The sequence below is a fragment of the Gymnogyps californianus genome, chromosome 14 (genome assembly GCF_018139145.2).
Source record: "Gymnogyps californianus isolate 813 chromosome 14, ASM1813914v2, whole genome shotgun sequence".
Classification (NCBI taxonomy): Eukaryota; Metazoa; Chordata; class Aves; order Accipitriformes; family Cathartidae; genus Gymnogyps; species Gymnogyps californianus.
Window position 1 is genome coordinate 11,279,835 of NC_059484.1, and position 18,957 is coordinate 11,298,791.

Sequence of the window (18,957 nt, forward strand, 5' to 3'; positions counted from 1 at the left end):
ATGCAGATAACTCTCGGGTCAGCAGGCGGGTGGTAATTCATTAGACAGCTCTACCCTGACTGGGTGTGCAAGCCCGCAGATGTCTTACTGTGTCTCCACTGCAGCTGGGGTGAGGAACGCAGCTCTCATGCAGGCATCCTGGGATGGTTTCTCAGCGCAGGCTGCTCTCGGTGCATGGACCCCCTTTGGCAGCGCAGGCAATTGCTCTCACATTGAGGTGCATTTGTGCGATGAAATCTCATTGTCAGAGACCACAAGCCTTTTATTTTGCAGAAGTATTTCAATGAAGACGTTTGCACTGAAATCAATTGTTTGAGCACTTCATGTTGTCTTGTGTTCCCTCGCCACTGGCAAGGATGAAATTCCGTGTTTGACAGTCATGCGCTCGCATGCATCACCCCTGTCCCTGCGATGGAGACTTAAGCCAGGAATGCTGGGCTCCCTGGGCAGCGCCTTTCCAAGTGAGCATCCTCTGTGCTGAGTCCAATACGGGCCTCAAGCTGCCCTCAGAGTAACTCAGGCTTTGAAGAGTTAGGCACCTTTTATAGCACAGTAGCCATGACCAGGGCTTCACACTGCTCAGCACTGGCCATTCACACCAAGAAAAGCTGTTCAGAGGAATATTCAGCATAGCCAGATGAGGCAGAAGAACAGGGAAAAAAACAACACCCACCAGTGGCAGAGAAAGGTGAAATGACTTGCCCAAGATCAAGCGGCAGATCAACAGCAGAGCTCAAAACAGAGCTCACATTTTCTGTTAATTCACAGCACAAGTACTCAATCTCTTGGTTTCTTCATGTACCTGTGTTCACGAGACAGACTGTAATCTTTAGCAAAATAAGCATACAGGTGGCTAATTAAAAAGCTGATGCCTTTCACCTTACATTTTAGCATTTCTGTACTCTATCGTCTTTATTATTGTGAGGTTAATTTAAAAGATTAAGTAAAAATTCTGAAGAAAAAAGCACAATATTCGAACAAGATCAGAAGATAGTTTTAGAAGAGTGTCTGTTTACTCAACTTTTTGTCTGACCTTCAATGTTCTTAAGATCTTTAGAAACACAGTCTTCTTTTTATATGTCTGTATTAAAGCCACAGAAGATGGCAAGATGTTCCTTGAACCCAGCACACATGCAAGTATTTAATAGCAGACTGCAGATAAACCTGCTCTCCAGACCTGCCTTGCTATTTATTAAAATGTTAGCTTAGTTATAATATCATTCAAAATTTGAAATCAAATCATTACAACTGGGTGATCACCCTAATTAGGAACACCATCTTCAGTGCTGTTACTTGAAGACTACCAGTATTCAAAAAGAAACGTTTTTAACTGAAGCGGACCGTAAAAATGTCCAGGTATGAAGATCTTAGTGGAACTGAGAAATACACATACGTACGTGCATTGCAGACACCAGCATCTGAGGGTTTCTTGGAAGACCCTTGGTTTTCAGGTCAGCTTTCCTCAACACATTGCAGTTGGTACATCTCTTTCTCATCTTAGTTAAACTCTTGTCTAGTCGGATTTACAAACACTGGTGACATCCTTTACAAACAAAACCAGGGGGCTGCCCTGTGCCGGACACGGCCGGTGCCAGCCAGTGCCAGCCGGTGCTAGCTGGCTCCGCAACGGCCCCAGCGCAGCCACAGCGCAGCCTGTCAGCGAGACTGGGGGCGCTTCTGGGTAAATGTCCAGCAAAGGCCACAGGGGGGAGAGAGCAGGGCTGGACTAGAGGACGCCCGAGGTGCCTCCCGAGCCACACCCTGCTGTGGACCTGTGAGTCCCTGTCGCCAGGGGGCTGCTGTCAAACGGGTGTGGGCGTCTCCACGGTGACCGCCAGGCCTTTGTGACCAGGGCAGCATCATGCCCAGAGGCCATTGTGACGAGGGGTCCGCACGGCAGCCGTGGGGCTCTTATGCGGCCAGAGCCCTAGGGTGCCCACTCCCAGGAGAGCGGCTCCGTCAGGAGGCAGCATCTCCCCAGGTGCCTGTGGCAGGCGTCCAACAGAGGACCCCGAAGATGCCCAACAAGCAGGAGGCAAATGCTCGCTCCCAGCCTGACGAGGGCTGCGGCGCCTGCAGGAGCACCGCCAGGTGAGGGACGGGGCTGGAGGGAGAGGCGGGTGGTGGGACACGGGGACGGCCGGGGCGAGACGGCCAGCCCTGAGCGCCCCCGGCCCGCACACAGCCATGCCACACCCCAGGGCTTTCTCTGGGGCAGGGCCGGCTCTGGGACGGCCGTGGCCCACGAAGCCCCGCAGCAACGCCCCAGAGGCAGAGAGCAGTGCAGAGCCGAGTTCAGCCTGGCTGGAGTGGCCAGGAGCTGCCTTGAAGCCGGGGCCGGGCTTGCCAGCACCGCAGGGGTCGCTGTGCTGACACAGCCGCCTCCATCCCACACCGCCTCCTTCTCCCCACAGGTGCGTCGCAGGCAGCCACAGGCAGCGCCGCAGCGCAGCCGGACCACAGCCTCGTCCCTCCATGGGGACAGGCTGCCACCACTCCCCTGCCCAGCGAGTTCACAGAGCACTCGCAGCCGTTGCACGCAGGTAGGGACCTTGAGGGAGACCAGGCTGACTGCCTCCCTGACCCTGGGAGGTGCCGATGGGAAGGCGGGAGGTGCCAGAGGGGACAGGTGCGACCGGCCCCCCAGCAAGCTGAGAGCCTCGTGCTGTGCCCGGCAGGCTGCCCGGCCATGCCGGGGGTGCTCCCGAGACCCGGTGGCGGGCTGCGCCGGGACCAGCCCTCTCCCCAGCCGGCTCTGGGAGCAGGGCAGCAGCCGCCATTGGGGCCGAGCACTGCCCTCAGAGCTGGCAGGACGGGCCGGCCGCAGGGGTTTCCTGCTGGGACGCAGGGTGAAAGGACCACAGTCACGTGGCCTTTCTCCACGTCTTCTCTTGCAGACGCACGGGCTGGAGGCTGGGAGGCACTGCCCCGCAGCAGGGTCACACGGGGACAAAGAGTGCCCACGCCAGCCTTGCTGCCTCTCCCACGGCTTGAAGAGACGCAGGCAGCTGCACCCCGGTACACACTTGCAGCTCCAACAGCAGGATCTGCAACTGTCCCCAAGCTGCCCGCTCTGCCAGCAGCAGCAGCCTCCGGATCTTCTCGGAGAGGCAGAGCACATGCCGTGGGCCCCGCGGCCAGCAGCCACCGAGAGCTTGTCCCACCTGCTCGGGGCATCCTCGGTGATCGGGGCATGGCCGCGAGGGCTGAGAGAGGGGGGCCTGCCCCACACGGCCGCAGAACCTGTGACGTGGCTCTGGAGTCCACGGTCCACTCACTGGTGTCAGGGGTCCTGAGTCGCGTTGTAGGTGCAAGCCGGGGACCCGGCCAGCAGCTGGCGGCACAGGGGCACCTTGCGCACACCGCTGCTCTGGCAACACCTACAAGAACAGCCCAGGTGCAGACCGCCAGGCATGGCAAGGCCCCTGCAGCTCAGCCAGGGCCTCGTCCCCACGCTCCAGGGGGCACCAGGGCTGCTGGCGAGCCCCGTGCACCAGGTTCCTCGGCAAGGTGCACCGGCAAAGGGCACTGGGCACGGCCAGTGGCAAGGCAGGCCCATCATCTACCACCCTTACGACTTGTCCACGGCAAGCCGCTGCGCCCACGGCCTGTGGAAGCCCCGAAGCATCTTGTGGTCATGCGACTCAAGATGGAGCACGCGGAGCAGATGGAGGAAGAGGACAAAGACAAAACATCTGAAGACCTCTCAGGACAGAGTCAGCTGGAGGAAAATATCTCTATTCATACCATCTGGCGCAGCCCCAGCCTGCTGAGACTCAGCCAGGAGGTGCCCGGCTCAAACGGCAGCATGGCCCGAGACGCCATAGGAGGGGCAGATGACCACCCTCAGCACGCGTCTCCTGCCCCATCAGCGGACTCAGACGTGGAGCCAGCAGCTTTTTGCCTGGCCGGAGGTCCTGGGGACCAGGGGCACAGTGAGCCTCTCCCCGCATCATTGCCTGAAGATGTACTGTCGTGGGCTCCTGCCTTGCCTGCGGCCATGCTCCAGGCAGCAGATGACAGGGCCAAAGCTGTGGCACTGCTCAGGGCATCCTGGGTGACCGGCACTTGGCAGCGGGGGCTGAGGGCCAGGGGCCTGCCCCTATTGGCCCCGTAACCCGTGAGACTGCTCTGGAGGACCTGGAGGAAGAGTGGGAAGACGTCCCTGACAGAGACGCTGCAGGAGAGGAGACGGCGACACCCAGAGCGTGTCTCTTGCCCCATCAGAGGACGCTGACACAGAGGCAGCAGCTTCTGCCCTGGCCAGAGTCGCGGCCACAAGGGGCACCGAGCACCTATCCCCGCCCAGCGCCTCGCCTACAGCTTTCCTTCCTCCATAGGCATCAGCCGCCCTCCCGCGCACCCCAGCTCGCCGGCGAAGGCCCTCTGTCCTCAGGACAGCTTGTCGGGCTCTGCGCAGGGCTTTCTGCTGCAGCTTCTGCACGGCACAGTGAGAGCAGCGGCACCCGGCTGCCAGCGCCTTGCCAGTGCGCTTTGCCTGGCCATGCCCTGCGCCTGACCAGCGCAGCCTGTCCTGTGTCCTTATTAAATGCCTTCCTTGCTCTGTCCGGGGTGAGGGCTCTCTGTCCTGCGTGCACGTGTGTGGGCGGGGGTGTGAGTGCAGCAGCTGGGGTCAGACCACGGGGCGGAGGGTCCCTGTGTCCCTGGGCAGCGACTGGAGCGAGTGCGGGTGAGTGAGTGAGTGAGTGTGATGGCCAGCGAACACCAAGCCGCACGAGCCGGTGAGCAGGTGAGGCGGCCTGGGAGCAAGGGGGTCAGTGGGTCTCTGACCGCCAGCCCTGGGTGTGAGAGACCCTGGGTGTCTCTCGTGGTGAGAGCACGGAGGGTCAGCTCTGGGACCAGGGGAGTCCCGTGCGGCTCGCAGGGTGTGGGCGGTCTGTACCAGCAAGTGGACAAGGGCTGCGGCCTTGGGGGCTCCTACGTGCAGGGGCCAGCAACTGGGGAGACTGGGATGCAGGGGCCAGCTACTGGGCAGGCTGAGTGTCCACGGACAGTGAGGCTGTCCATGCATCACCAGATGCTCAGCTCTGGGAGAGTGGTGAGTGCACACACAGGGAGGAGGCTGGGCTGGACGAGGGCTGCAGTCTTTCTCCCCGTGTGACCCTGCTGCGGGGCAGCGCCTCCCAGCCCTCCAGCCCATGCGTCTGCAAGAGAAGACGTGCAGAAAGGCCGCTTGACTGTGGTCCTTTCACCCCTGCATCACAGCGGGAAACCCCCTGCGTCTGGCCCGTCCAGCAAGGAACAGCAGGAAAAAGGAAGGGATGAAGGGAGAAGAAAAGGGGGAGGAAAGGAAATGGGAGAACAGAAGAAAGGGGAGCAGAATAGAGTGGAAGGCAAAATGGGAACAAAGAAGGGAGAAGAAAAGGGAAAGGAGAAGAGAGGAGAGGAGAGGAGAGGAGAGGAGAGGAGAGGAGAGGAGAGGGAGGAGAGGAGAGGCGATCTGTGATGCGGGTCTGGAGCCTGTGACAGCACAGGGGACGGGTCACAATGTCTGGGGCTGTCACCAGGGGCACCAGTGGGCAGGGCTGCTGCAGTGCAGCCTGGGCCAGCGGTGAGTGTGCACACGGCGGGGAGGCTGGGCTGGATGAGGGCCAGGGCAAAAATGCTGGCCCCTGGGGGGTCTCACCCTGGAGTGAGGGTCCAGTTGCTCAGGAGAGCACCTTGGGCAGGGCACGGTGCTGCCGCTGGGGATGGCTGCCTCCCAGCTCCCTCGCCCCCTCTCTTACCTTTCACCAGGTCCCTGTGGCTCCCGCCCCTGCTCCCCCCACTGCCAACTCCCTCCTGCCCAGCCCCGCTGAGACCCCTTCTCTTCCCTCTCCTGCAGGCCATGGCTGTCGTGTCTTCCTCACCCTAGCTGCGCTGGGCATTGTCCAGAACACACTGCAGCCGGGTGAAGAGCTGCACGTGGCCACGTACAGGCTCGTGCAGCACCTCGCACAGCAGCTGAGCTGGAAGATGGACTCAGCTGCTGCAGGATATAGAGCAGACCCAGGAGCAGAATGGGGTGGCCAGGAAAGTCTTGCTCCTCGCTACCTCCCAGCAACGGTGGTTCTGGGCCTCTGCTCTTGGGGCAGGAGCCCTGCTCCTGCTCCTGTGGCTCTGCTGGAGGACCAGAAAAAGGAGCCATAAGCCAGGAAGTGGCTGCAAGCAGGTCAGCCCTGGAAGTCAAGGCGAGGAGGAGGAGGAGGAGGAGGTAGAAGAAGACGGCGACGATGACGACGACTCTGGTGGCACAGGGGATCTGGGCAGATGTGTGGTCGATCGCATCCAGTGGCCAGTGTCGTACATGGCTGACACGTGCAAGTTGGTGGAGGAGCTGGTAGATGAGCTTCTTAGTGCCTGCCAAAGACTTTCCGGGAATAACTTCAAGCCACGGCTGCAGCCAGCCATTGGGGTGGGCTGTGTCTATGAAGGGTGGAGTGCCTGGGAGGACAATGTCCTCTACCGCCTGCTCGTGCCCCTGCAGCCTCCCCCTGGGCACGCCTTCTGCTTGGAGCCGGGCACCGCAAAGGAGACGCTGACCAGCGACTCCTGCCTCCGTGTGCAGCTGCAGTGCATGTGCCTAAGGGAGCAGCTGGTGGAGGACGTACTGTGCTTCCTCCACCACAGCAAGGATGAGCTGAAAAGTCAAGGCCCCAGCCTTCTCAACACCCTTTGCACCGACTCGTACTTAGACATCGAGAAAACCGCCTGCTGGTTCCAGATGTTGGTGAAAGACGCCTGGAAGCTTGTGCCTCAGTCACGCTGCTGCCAGCTGACAGTGCTGCCTACTACACGCTCCTGCAAGCTCAGGCTAACGAATGGACAGGAAACCTTGTCCATTCAGGTGATTTTTGGGTGCCGCTAGACGACTCAGACTCCTTCCTGAGCCTTGAGTAGGACACCCCGTGGATTTCTGATTTTCAGTCCTATTTTGTCCTGTGGAGTGCAGTACTGACTGTCTTAAGCCACACTACCCTCCTGGAAAATAAAACTGTTGCTATGATAATACGTGTGCTTGACCATCCTGTCTTTTTTAGCTAAGTGACAAGAGACAAAGACCACACTCTTGTAGCCACTGTTTAGACAGATTAATATTTTAAGTAGATTTTCACTTTCACCTTCCCACTGTAGATCACTTGCTCCTTTCACTGATATTCTTTGCGGCAAGGGACTCTACCTCTTCTCTATGTTCTTGCTGGCCTAGGGAGGATATGCCCAGTTAGGGATACCAGTTGTGGTGTCCTTTTGGGACGATGTCCAGGCTTCCTAGGTCCTCAGCAGCTAGTCTAGCTTCATAACAGCCTGTACACAGCAAGGAGGAACGTCAGAGAGATGTCGCGAAAGCAGAACTCACCTCCCAGCCACTTGCTCTTTGACCATACCTGATGAGCCTTTTTTATGGTAATAATGCTAAGGATCTAAATCAAGAAAACAAATTGATAGGGGGTGAAACCTTGTCGTTAACTAGCACATCCATTTATAGCTGAGAATCCTAGGTTTTGCTGCGAGGTTACTAACACATACACAGCTCCATTTCACCTATAAAGGCTTCCTTCCAGGTATCTGTTCAGCATCTCAGTGAGAGGTTCTAGCTTTGAGGATCATCAATAAATGCCAGCAATGAAGAAACAGGAAGAGAAGCTGTAAGACCAAGTCAACAATGCCTTAAAACCAAATACAGTCTGATTTCATGAGGTTTGAACCAGATTTCATTTTTCCCCTTGAAGAAGTGATTTCTCTTCCTTTGCCGCCCCAGTGCATGTTTCCTGCAGCTGTGTGTTTACAGTTGCTGAGACGATGCTGCAGTTATGTCAGAACCAGGACAATTGCATAATCTATCAAACTGAATGTAACCTGTCTCTCAGTGACAGCTGCCCAGTAACAATGTTTCCCTCAGAAGCCAGGAGAATAATCCAAACTTTCTTACCAATGGCAGAAAGGAAAAGCATGGCTCAGCTCTCCAGGTTTGGGTCACGAAACTAGGAGGAAAAATTTCAAGCATTTCCCAAAAAACAAAAATTCCCTGCTAATACAAGTGCAGAGACTGCAGTCCTGTTGATCCATTCACATTGGGTTTTTTCACTTGTAAAATAACTTGAGTGCTCAATAGAGATTGACCTGCGTGAACTATGTTAAAAAATTTCTGAAGTGCAGTGGAATACAGGAATCCAGACTGCGAAACAATTATTCTTTTAAGCGGGATCTTCAGTGCACTTTATTGGCTTTCAAGCCCCACAACCTTATGACTTCCAAGATTCAATTTCCTCCGGCATGTATTGGTGTTAGAGTGATATATTTGAAAAGGAAGTCCATGTTAAAACTAGTGCTATCTCTGTGCACCTCAGTTTAAGGAAAATATGAGATTATACAGCCACAGTTCAATCCAGTGGATATATAAAGACTATTGGCCTGATTTGAAAAACACTGAATACTTAGCTGTTCCGCTGCAGCTTCACCTAGTCGTTTGGTTGTGGAGGTAAAACTGGAGGTCACTGATAGCGCCTTAGCATTCCTTAGAAAATAGGTAGATTATTTAATTGCTGCAAATATAAAGTTGTGGCACACGATTTTCATAAATTTTGACCCAAATTTGCACATGCAAGCAGTATTTGGTGTACAGGCACACTCAAGTTTCAGTGGCCTTAGCGAATCACTGCACAGGGGCTCAGTCGTGGGAGTCATTTATGTGCAAGCTACTAACCCACAGCTATAGGAGTCTGATCTAAGTTTATCCATCTTTTATTGCTGAACTGAGTCAAACTGCCTCCCATTCGCCATGGGCTTTGAGCATGCAGATAACTCTCGGGTCAGCAGGCGGGTGGTAATTCATTAGACAGCTCTACCCTGACTGGGTGTGCAAGCCCGCAGATGTCTTACTGTGTCTCCACTGCAGCTGGGGTGAGGAACGCAGCTCTCATGCAGGCATCCTGGGATGGTTTCTCAGCGCAGGCTGCTCTCGGTGCATGGACCCCCTTTGGCAGCGCAGGCAATTGCTCTCACATTGAGGTGCATTTGTGCGATGAAATCTCATTGTCAGAGACCACAAGCCTTTTATTTGCAGGAAGTATTTCAATGAAGACGTTTGCACTGAAATCAATTGTTTGAGCACTTCATGTTGTCTTGTGTTCCCTCGCCACTGGCAAGGATGAAATTCCGTGTTTGACAGTCATGCGCTCGCATGCATCACCCCTGTCCCTGCGATGGAGACTTAAGCCAGGAATGCTGGGCTCCCTGGGCAGCGCCTTTCCAAGTGAGCATCCCTCTGTGCTGAGTCCAATACCGGCCTCAAGCTGCCCTCAGAGTAACTCAGGCTTTGAAGAGTTAGGCACCTTTCATAGCACAGTAGCCATGACCAGGGCTTCACACTGCTCAGCACTGGCCATTCACACCAAGAAAAGCTGTTCAGAGGAATATTCAGCATAGCCAGATGAGGCAGAAGAACAGGGAAAAAAAACAACACCCACCAGTGGCAGAGAAAGGTGAAATGACTTGCCCAAGATCAAGCGGCAGATCAACAGCAGAGCTCAAAACAGAGCTCACATTTTCTGTTAATTCACAGCACAAGTACTCAATCTCTTGGTTTCTTCATGTACCTGTGTTCACGAGACAGACTGTAATCTTTAGCAAAATAAGCATACAGGTGGCTAATTAAAAAGCTGATGCCTTTCACCTTACATTTTAGCATTTCTATACTCTATCGTCTTTATTATTGTGAGGTTAATTTAAAAGATTAAGTAAAAATTCTGAAGAAAAAAGCACAATATTCGAACAAGATCAGAAGATAGTTTTAGAAGAGTGTCTGTTTACTCAACTTTTTGTCTGACCTTCAATGTTCTTAAGATCTTTAGAAACACAGTCTTCTTTTTATATGTCTGTATTAAAGCCACAGAAGATGGCAAGATGTTCCTTGAACCCAGCACACATGCAAGTATTTAATAGCAGACTGCAGATAAACCTGCTCTCCAGACCTGCCTTGCTATTTATTAAAATGTTAGCTTAGTTATAATATCATTCAAAATTTGAAATCAAATCATTACAACTGGGTGATCACCCTAATTAGGAACACCATCTTCAGTGCTGTTACTTGAAGACTACCAGTATTCAAAAAGAAACGTTTTTAACTGAAGCGGACCGTAAAAATGTCCAGGTATGAAGATCTTAGTGGAACTGAGAAATACACATACGTACGTGCATTGCAGACACCAGCATCTGAGGGTTTCTTGGAAGACCCTTGGTTTTCAGGTCAGCTTTCCTCAACACATTGCAGTTGGTACATCTCTTTCTCATCTTAGTTAAACTCTTGTCTAGTCGGATTTACAAACACTGGTGACATCCTTTACAAACAAAACCAGGGGGCTGCCCTGTGCCGGACACGGCCGGTGCCAGCCAGTGCCAGCCGGTGCTAGCTGGCTCCGCAACGGCCCCAGCGCAGCCACAGCGCAGCCTGTCAGCGAGACTGGGGGCGCTTCTGGGTAAATGTCCAGCAAAGGCCACAGGGGGGAGAGAGCAGGGCTGGACTAGAGGACGCCCGAGGTGCCTCCCGAGCCACACCCTGCTGTGGACCTGTGAGTCCCTGTCGCCAGGGGGCTGCTGTCAAACGGGTGTGGGCGTCTCCACGGTGACCGCCAGGCCTTTGTGACCAGGGCAGCATCATGCCCAGAGGCCATTGTGACGAGGGTCCGCACGGCAGCCGTGGGGGCTCTTATGCGGCCAGAGCCCTAGGGTGCCCACTCCCAGGAGAGCGGCTCCGTCAGGAGGCAGCATCTCCCCCGGGTGCCCGTGGCAGGCGTCCAACAGAGGACCCCGAAGATGCCCAACAAGCAGGAGGCAAATGCTCGCTCCCAGCCTGACGAGGGGCTGCGGCGCCTGCAGGAGCACCGCCAGGTGAGGGACGGGGCTGGAGGGAGAGGCGGGTGGTGGGACACGGGGACGGCCGGGGGCGAGACGGCCAGCCCTGAGCGCCTCCGGCCCGCACACAGCCATGCCACACCCCAGGGCTTTCTCTGGGGCAGGGCCGGCTCTGGGACGGCCGTGGCCCACGAAGCCCCGCAGCAACGCCCCAGAGGCAGAGAGCAGTGCAGAGCCGAGTTCAGCCTGGCTGGAGTGGCCAGGAGCTGCCTTGAAGCCGGGGCCGGGCTTGCCAGCACCGCAGGGGTCGCTGTGCTGACACAGCCGCCTCCATCCCACACCGCCTCCTTCTCCCACAGGTGCGTCGCAGGCAGCCACAGGCAGCGCCGCAGCGCAGCCGGACCACAGCCTCGTCCCTCCATGGGGACAGGCTGCCACCACTCCCCTGCCCAGCGAGTTCACAGAGCACTCGCAGCCATTGCACACAGGTAGGGACCTTGAGGGAGACCAGGCTGACTGCCTCCCTGACCCTGGGAGGTGCCGATGGGAAGGCGGGAGGTGCCAGAGGGGACAGGTGCGACCGGCCCCCCAGCAAGCTGAGAGCCTCGTGCTGTGCCCGGCAGGCTGCCCGGCCATGCCGGGGGGTGCTCCCGAGACCCGGTGGCGGGCTGCGCCGGGACCAGCCCTCTCCCCAGCCGGCTCTGGGAGCAGGGCAGCAGCCGCCATTGGGGCCGAGCACTGCCCTCAGAGCTGGCAGGACGGGCCGGCCGCAGGGGGTTTCCTGCTGGGACGCAGGGGTGAAAGGACCACAGTCACGTGGCCTTTCTCCACGTCTTCTCTTGCAGACGCACGGGCTGGAGGGCTGGGAGGCACTGCCCCGCAGCAGGGTCACACGGGGACAAAGAGTGCCCACGCCAGCCTTGCTGCCTCTCCCACGGCTTGAAGAGACGCAGGCAGCTGCACCCCGGTACACACTTGCAGCTCCAACAGCAGGATCTGCAGCTGTCCCCAAGCTGCCCGCTCTTCCAGCAGCAGCAGCCTCCGGATCTTCTCGGAGAGGCAGAGCACATGCCGTGGGCCCCACGGCCAGCAGCCACCGAGAGCTTGTCCCACCTGCTCGGGGCATCCTCGGTGATCGGGGCATGGCCGCGAGGGCTGAGAGAGGGGGCCTGCCCCACACGGCCGCAGAACCTGTGACGTGGCTCTGGAGTCCACGGTCCACTCACTGGTGTCAGGGGTCCTGAGTCGCGTTGTAGGTGCAAGCCGGGGACCCGGCCAGCAGCTGGCGGCACAGGGGCACCTTGCGCACACCGCTGCTCTGGCAACACCTACAAGAACAGCCCAGGTGCAGACCGCCAGGCATGGCAAGGCCCCTGCAGCTCAGCCAGGGCCTCGTCCCCACGCTCCAGGGGGCACCAGGGCTGCTGGCGAGCCCCGTGCACCAGGTTCCTCAGCGAAGTGCACCGGCAAAGGGCACTGGGCACGGCCAGTGGCAAGGCAGGCCCATCATCTACCACCCTTACGACTTGTCCACGGCAAGCCGCTGCGCCCACGGCCTGTGGAAGCCCCGAAGCATCTTGTGGTCATGCGACTCAAGATGGAGCACGCGGAGCAGATGGAGGAAGAGGACAAAGACAAAACATCTGAAGACCTCTCAGGACAGAGTCAGCTGGAGGAAAATATCTCTATTCATACCATCTGGCGCAGCCCCAGCCTGCTGAGACTCAGCCAGGAGGTGCCCGGCTCAAACGGCAGCATGGCCCGAGATGCCATAGGAGGGGCAGATGACCACCCTCAGCACGCGTCTCCTGCCCCATCAGCGGACTCAGACGTGGAGCCAGCAGCTTTTTGCCTGGCCGGAGGTCCTGGGGACCAGGGCACAGTGAGCCTCTCCCCGCATCATCGCCTGAAGATGTACTGTCGTGGGCTCCTGCCTTGCCTGCGGCCATGCTCCAGGCAGCAGATGACAGGGCCAAAGCTGTGGGCACTGCTCAGGGCATCCTGGGTGACCGGCACTTGGCAGCGGGGGCTGAGGGCCAGGGGCCTGCCCCTATTGGCCCCGTAACCCGTGAGACTGCTCTGGAGGACCTGGAGGAAGAGTGGGAAGACGTCCCTGACAGAGACGCTGCAGGAGAGGGAGACGGCGACACCCAGAGCGTGTCTCTTGCCCCATCAGAGGACGCTGACACAGAGGCAGCAGCTTCTGCCCTGGCCAGAGGTCGCGGCCACAAGGGGCACCGAGCACCTATCCCCGCCCAGCGCCTCGCCTACAGCTTTCCTTCCTCCATAGGCATCGCCGCCCTCCCGCGCACCCCAGCTCGCCGGCGAAGGCCCTCTGTCCTCAGGACAGCTTGTCGGGCTCTGCGCAGGGCTTTCTGCTGCAGCTTCTGCACGGCACAGTGAGAGCAGCGGCACCCGGCTGCCAGCGCCTTGCCAGTGCGCTTTGCCTGGCCATGCCCTGCGCCTGACCAGCGCAGCCTGTCCTGTGTCCTTATTAAATGCCTTCCTTGCTCTGTCCGGGGTGAGGGCTCTCTGTCCTGCGTGCACGTGTGTGGGCGGGGTGTGAGTGCAGCAGCTGGGGTCAGACCACGGGGCGGAGGGTCCCTGTGTCCCTGGGCAGCGACTGGAGCGAGTGCGGGTGAGTGAGTGAGTGAGTGTGATGGCCAGCGAACACCAAGCCGCACGAGCCGGTGAGCAGGTGAGGCGGCCTGGGAGCAAGGGGGTCAGTGGGTCTCTGACCGCCAGCCCTGGGTGTGAGAGACCCTGGGTGTCTCTCGTGGTGAGAGCACGGAGGGTCAGCTCTGGGACCAGGGGAGTCCCGTGCGGCTCGCAGGGTGTGGGGCGGTCTGTACCAGCAAGTGGACAAGGGCTGCGGCCTTGGGGGCTCCTACGTGCAGGGGCCAGCAACTGGGGAGACTGGGATGCAGGGGCCAGCTACTGGGCAGGCTGAGTGTCCACGGACAGTGAGGCTGTCCATGCATCACCAGATGCTCAGCTCTGGGAGAGTGGTGAGTGCACACACAGGGAGGAGGCTGGGCTGGACGAGGGCTGCAGTCTTTCTCCCCGTGTGACCCTGCTGCGGGGCAGCGCCTCCCAGCCCTCCAGCCCATGCGTCTGCAAGAGAAGACGTGCAGAAAGGCCGCTTGACTGTGGTCCTTTCACCCCTGCATCACAGCGGGAAACCCCCTGCGTCTGGCCCGTCCAGCAAGGAACGGCAGGAAAAAGGAAGGGATGAAGGGAGAAGAAAAGGGGGAGGAAAGGAAATGGGAGAACAGAAGAAAGGGGAGCAGAATAGAGTGGAAGGCAAAATGGGAACAAAGAAGGGAGAAGAAAAGGAAAGGAGAGGAGAGGAGAGGAGAGGAGAGGAGAGGAGAGGAGAGGAGAGGAGAGGAGAGGAGAGGAGAGGAGAGGAGAGGCGATCTGTGATGCGGGTCTGGAGCCTGTGACAGCACAGGGGACGGGTCACAATGTCTGGGCTGTCACCAGGGGCACCAGTGGGCAGGGCTGCTGCAGTGCAGCCTGGGCCAGCGGTGAGTGTGCACACGGCGGGGAGGCTGGGCTGGATGAGGGCCAGGGCAAAAATGCTGGCCCCTGGGGGGGTCTCACCCTGGAGTGAGGGTCCAGTTGCTCAGGAGAGCACCTTGGGCAGGGCACGGTGCTGCCGCTGGGGATGGCTGCCTCCCAGCTCCCTCGCCCCCTCTCTTACCTTTCACCAGGTCCCTGTGGCTCCCGCCCCTGCTCCCCCCACTGCCAACTCCCTCCTGCCCAGCCCCGCTGAGACCCCTTCTCTTCCCTCTCCTGCAGGCCATGGCTGTCGTTGTCTTCCTCACCCTAGCTGCGCTGGGCATTGTCCAGAACACACTGCAGCCGGGTGAAGAGCTGCACGTGGCCACGTACAGGCTCGTGCAGCACCTCGCACAGCAGCTGAGCTGGAAGATGACTCAGCTGCTGCAGGATATAGAGCAGACCCAGGAGCAGAATGGGGTGGCCAGGAAAGTCTTGCTCCTCGCTACCTCCCAGCAACGGTGGTTCTGGGCCTCTGCTCTTGGGGCAGGAGCCCTGCTCCTGCTCCTGTGGCTCTGCTGGAGGACCAGAAAAAGGAGCCATAAGCCAGGAAGTGGCTGCAAGCAGGTCAGCCCTGGAAGTCAAGGCGAGGAGGAGGAGGAGGAGGAGGTAGAAGAAGACGGCGACGATGACGACGACTCTGGTGGCACAGGGGATCTGGGCAGATGTGTGGTCGATCGCATCCAGTGGCCAGTGTCGTACATGGCTGACACGTGCAAGTTGGTGGAGGAGCTGGTAGATGAGCTTCTTAGTGCCTGCCAAAGACTTTCCGGGAATAACTTCAAGCCACGGCTGCAGCCAGCCATTGGGGTGGGCTGTGTCTATGAAGGGTGGAGTGCCTGGAGGACAATGTCCTCTACCGCCTGCTCGTGCCCCTGCAGCCTCCCCCTGGGCACGCCTTCTGCTTGGAGCCGGGCACCGCAAAGGAGACGCTGACCAGCGACTCCTGCCTCCGTGTGCAGCTGCAGTGCATGTGCCTAAGGGAGCAGCTGGTGGAGGACGTACTGTGCTTCCTCCACCACAGCAAGGATGAGCTGAAAAGTCAAGGCCCCAGCCTTCTCAACACCCTTTGCACCGACTCGTACTTAGACATCGAGAAAACCGCCTGCTGGTTCCAGATGTTGGTGAAAGACGCCTGGAAGCTTGTGCCTCAGTCACGCTGCTGCCAGCTGACAGTGCTGCCTACTACACGCTCCTGCAAGCTCAGGCTAACGAATGGACAGGAAACCTTGTCCATTCAGGTGATTTTTGGGGTGCCGCTAGACGACTCAGACTCCTTCCTGAGCCTTGAGTAGGACACCCCGTGGATTTCTGATTTTCAGTCCTATTTTGTCCTGTGGAGTGCAGTACTGACTGTCTTAAGCCACACTACCCTCCTGGAAAATAAACTGTTGCTATGATAATACGTGTGCTTGACCATCCTGTCTTTTTTAGCTAAGTGACAAGAGACAAAGACCACACTCTTGTAGCCACTGTTTAGACAGATTAATATTTTAAGTAGATTTTCACTTTCACCTTCCCACTGTAGATCACTTGCTCCTTTCACTGATATTCTTTGCGGCAAGGGACTCTACCTCTTCTCTATGTTCTTGCTGGCCTAGGAGGATATGCCCAGTTAGGGATACCAGTTGTGGTGTCCTTTTGGGACGATGTCCAGGCTTCCTAGGGTCCTCAGCAGCTAGTCTAGCTTCATAACAGCCTGTACACAGCAAGGAGGAACGTCAGAGAGATGTCGCGAAAGCAGAACTCACCTCCCAGCCACTTGCTCTTTGACCATACCTGATGAGCCTTTTTATGGTAATAATGCTAAGGATCTAAATCAAGAAAACAAATTGATAGGGGGTGAAACCTTGTCGTTAACTAGCACATCCATTTATAGCTGAGAATCCTAGGTTTTTGCCGCGAGGTTACTAACACATACACAGCTCCATTTCACCTATAAAGGCTTCCTTCCAGGTATCTGTTCAGCATCTCAGTGAGAGGTTCTAGCTTTGAGGATCATCAATAAATGCCAGCAATGAAGAAACAGGAAGAGAAGCTGTAAGACCAAGTCAACAATGCCTTAAAACCAAATACAGTCTGATTTCATGAGGTTTGAACCAGATTTCATTTTTCCCCTTGAAGAAGTGATTTCTCTTCCTTTGCCGCCCCAGTGCATGTTTCCTGCAGCTGTGTGTTTACAGTTGCTGAGACGATGCTGCAGTTATGTCAGAACCAGGACAATTGCATAATCTATCAAACTGAATGTAACCTGTCTCTCAGTGACAGCTGCCCAGTAACAATATTTCCCTCAGAAGCCAGGAGAATAATCCAAACTTTCTTACCAATGGCAGAAAGGAAAAGCATGGCTCAGCTCTCCAGGTTTGGGTCACGAAACTAGGAGGAAAAATTTCAAGCATTTCCCAAAAACAAAAATTCCCTGCTAATACAAGTGCAGAGACTGCAGTCCTGTTGATCCATTCACATTGGGTTTTTTCACTTGTAAAATAACTTGAGTGCTCAATAGAGATTGACCTGCGTGAACTATGTTAAAAAATTTCTGAAGTGCAGTGGAATACAGGAATCCAGACTGCGAAACAATTATTCTTTTAAGCGGGATCTTCAGTGCACTTTATTGGCTTTCAAGCCCCACAACCTTATGACTTCCAAGATTCAATTTCCTCCGGCATGTATTGGTGTTAGAGTGATATATTTGAAAAGGAAGTCCATGTTAAAACTAGTGCTATCTCTGTGCACCTCAGTTTAAGGAAAATATGAGATTATACAGCCACAGTTCAATCCAGTGGATATATAAAGACTATTGGCCTGATTTGAAAAACACTGAATACTTAGCTGTTCCCGCTGCAGCTTCACCTAGTCGTTTGGTTGTGGAGGTAAAACTGGAGGTCACTGATAGCGCCTTAGCATTCCTTAGAAAATAGGTAGATTATTTAATTGCTGCAAATATAAAGTTGTGGCACACGATTTCATAAATTTTGACCCAAATTTGCACATGCAAGCAGTATTTGGTGTACAGGCACACTCAAGTTTCAGTGCCTTAGCGAATCACTGCACAGGGGCTCAGTCGTGGGAGTCATTTATGTGCAAGCTACTAACCCACAGCTATAGGAGTCTGATCTAAGTTTATCCATCTTTTATTGCTGAACTGAGTCAAACTGCCTCCATTCGCCATGGGCTTTGAGCATGCAGATAACTCTCGGGTCAGCAGGCGGGTGGTAATTCATTAGACAGCTCTACCCTGACTGGGTGTGCAAGCCCGCAGATGTCTTACTGTGTCTCCACTGCAGCTGGGGTGAGGAACGCAGCTCTCATGCAGGCATCCTGGGATGGTTTCTCAGCGCAGGCTGCTCTCGGTGCATGGACCCCCTTTGGCAGCGCAGGCAATTGCTCTCACATTGAGGTGCATTTGTGCGATGAAATCTCATTGTCAGAGACCACAAGCCTTTTATTTTGCAGAAGTATTTCAATGAAGACGTTTGCACTGAAATCAATTGTTTGAGCACTTCATGTTGTCTTGTGTTCCCTCGCCACTGGCAAGGATGAAATTCCGTGTTTGACAGTCATGCGCTCGCATGCATCACCCCTGTCCCTGCGATGGAGACTTAAGCCAGGAATGCTGGGCTCCCTGGGCAGCGCCTTTCCAAGTGAGCATCCCTCTGTGCTGAGTCCATACGGCCTCAAGCTGCCCTCAGAGTAACTCAGGCTTTGAAGAGTTAGGCACCTTTTATAGCACAGTAGCCATGACCAGGGCTTCACACTGCTCAGCACTGGCCATTCACACCAAGAAAAGCTGTTCAGAGGAATATTCAGCATAGCCAGATGAGGCAGAAGAACAGGGAAAAAAACAACACCCACCAGTGGCAGAGAAAGGTGAAATGACTTGCCCAAGATCAAGCGGCAGATCAACAGCAGAGCTCAAAACAGAGCTCACATTTTCTGTTAATTCACAGCACAAGTACTCAATCTCTTGATTTCTTCATGTACCTGTGTTCACGAGACAGACTGTAATCTTTAGCAAAATAAGCATACAGGTGGCTAATTAAAAAGCTGATGCCTTTCACCTTACATTTTAGCATTTCTGTACTCTATCGTCTTTATTATTGTGAGGTTAATTTAAAAGATTAAGTAAAAATTCTGAAGAAAAAGCACAATATTCGAACAAGATCAGAAGATAGTTTTAGAAGAGTGTCTGTTTACTCAACTTTTTGTCTGACCTTCAATGTTCTTAAGATCTTTAGAAACACAGTCTTCTTTTTATATGTCTGTATTAAAGCCACAGAAGATGGCAAGATGTTCCTTGAACCAGCACACATGCAAGTATTTAATAGCAGACTGCAGATAAACCTGCTCTCCAGACCTGCCTTGCTATTTATTAAAATGTTAGCTTAGTTATAATATCATTCAAAATTTGAAATCAAATCATTACAACTGGGTGATCACCCTAATTAGGAACACCATCTTCAGTGCTGTTACTTGAAGACTACCAGTATTCAAAAAGAAACGTTTTTAACTGAAGCGGACCGTAAAAATGTCCAGGTATGA

General features: G+C 55.4%; 2 protein-coding genes across 2 annotated transcripts; both read left to right on the plus strand.

The window, feature by feature from the left end:
- Nucleotides 1–3,637: 3,637 nt before the first annotated feature.
- Nucleotides 3,638–6,900, plus strand: LOC127022161 (inositol 1,4,5-trisphosphate receptor-interacting protein-like 1). Its single transcript, XM_050905608.1, is given in 4 exon segments — nucleotides 3,638–3,935; nucleotides 5,846–5,979; nucleotides 5,981–6,857; nucleotides 6,860–6,900. Coding segments are annotated over 4 exon segments (1,350 nt in total).
- Nucleotides 6,901–14,658: 7,758 nt separating this feature from the next.
- Nucleotides 14,659–15,710, plus strand: LOC127021828 (inositol 1,4,5-trisphosphate receptor-interacting protein-like 1). Its single transcript, XM_050905097.1, is given in 2 exon segments — nucleotides 14,659–15,253; nucleotides 15,256–15,710. Coding segments are annotated over 2 exon segments (1,050 nt in total).
- Nucleotides 15,711–18,957: the final 3,247 nt, after the last annotated feature.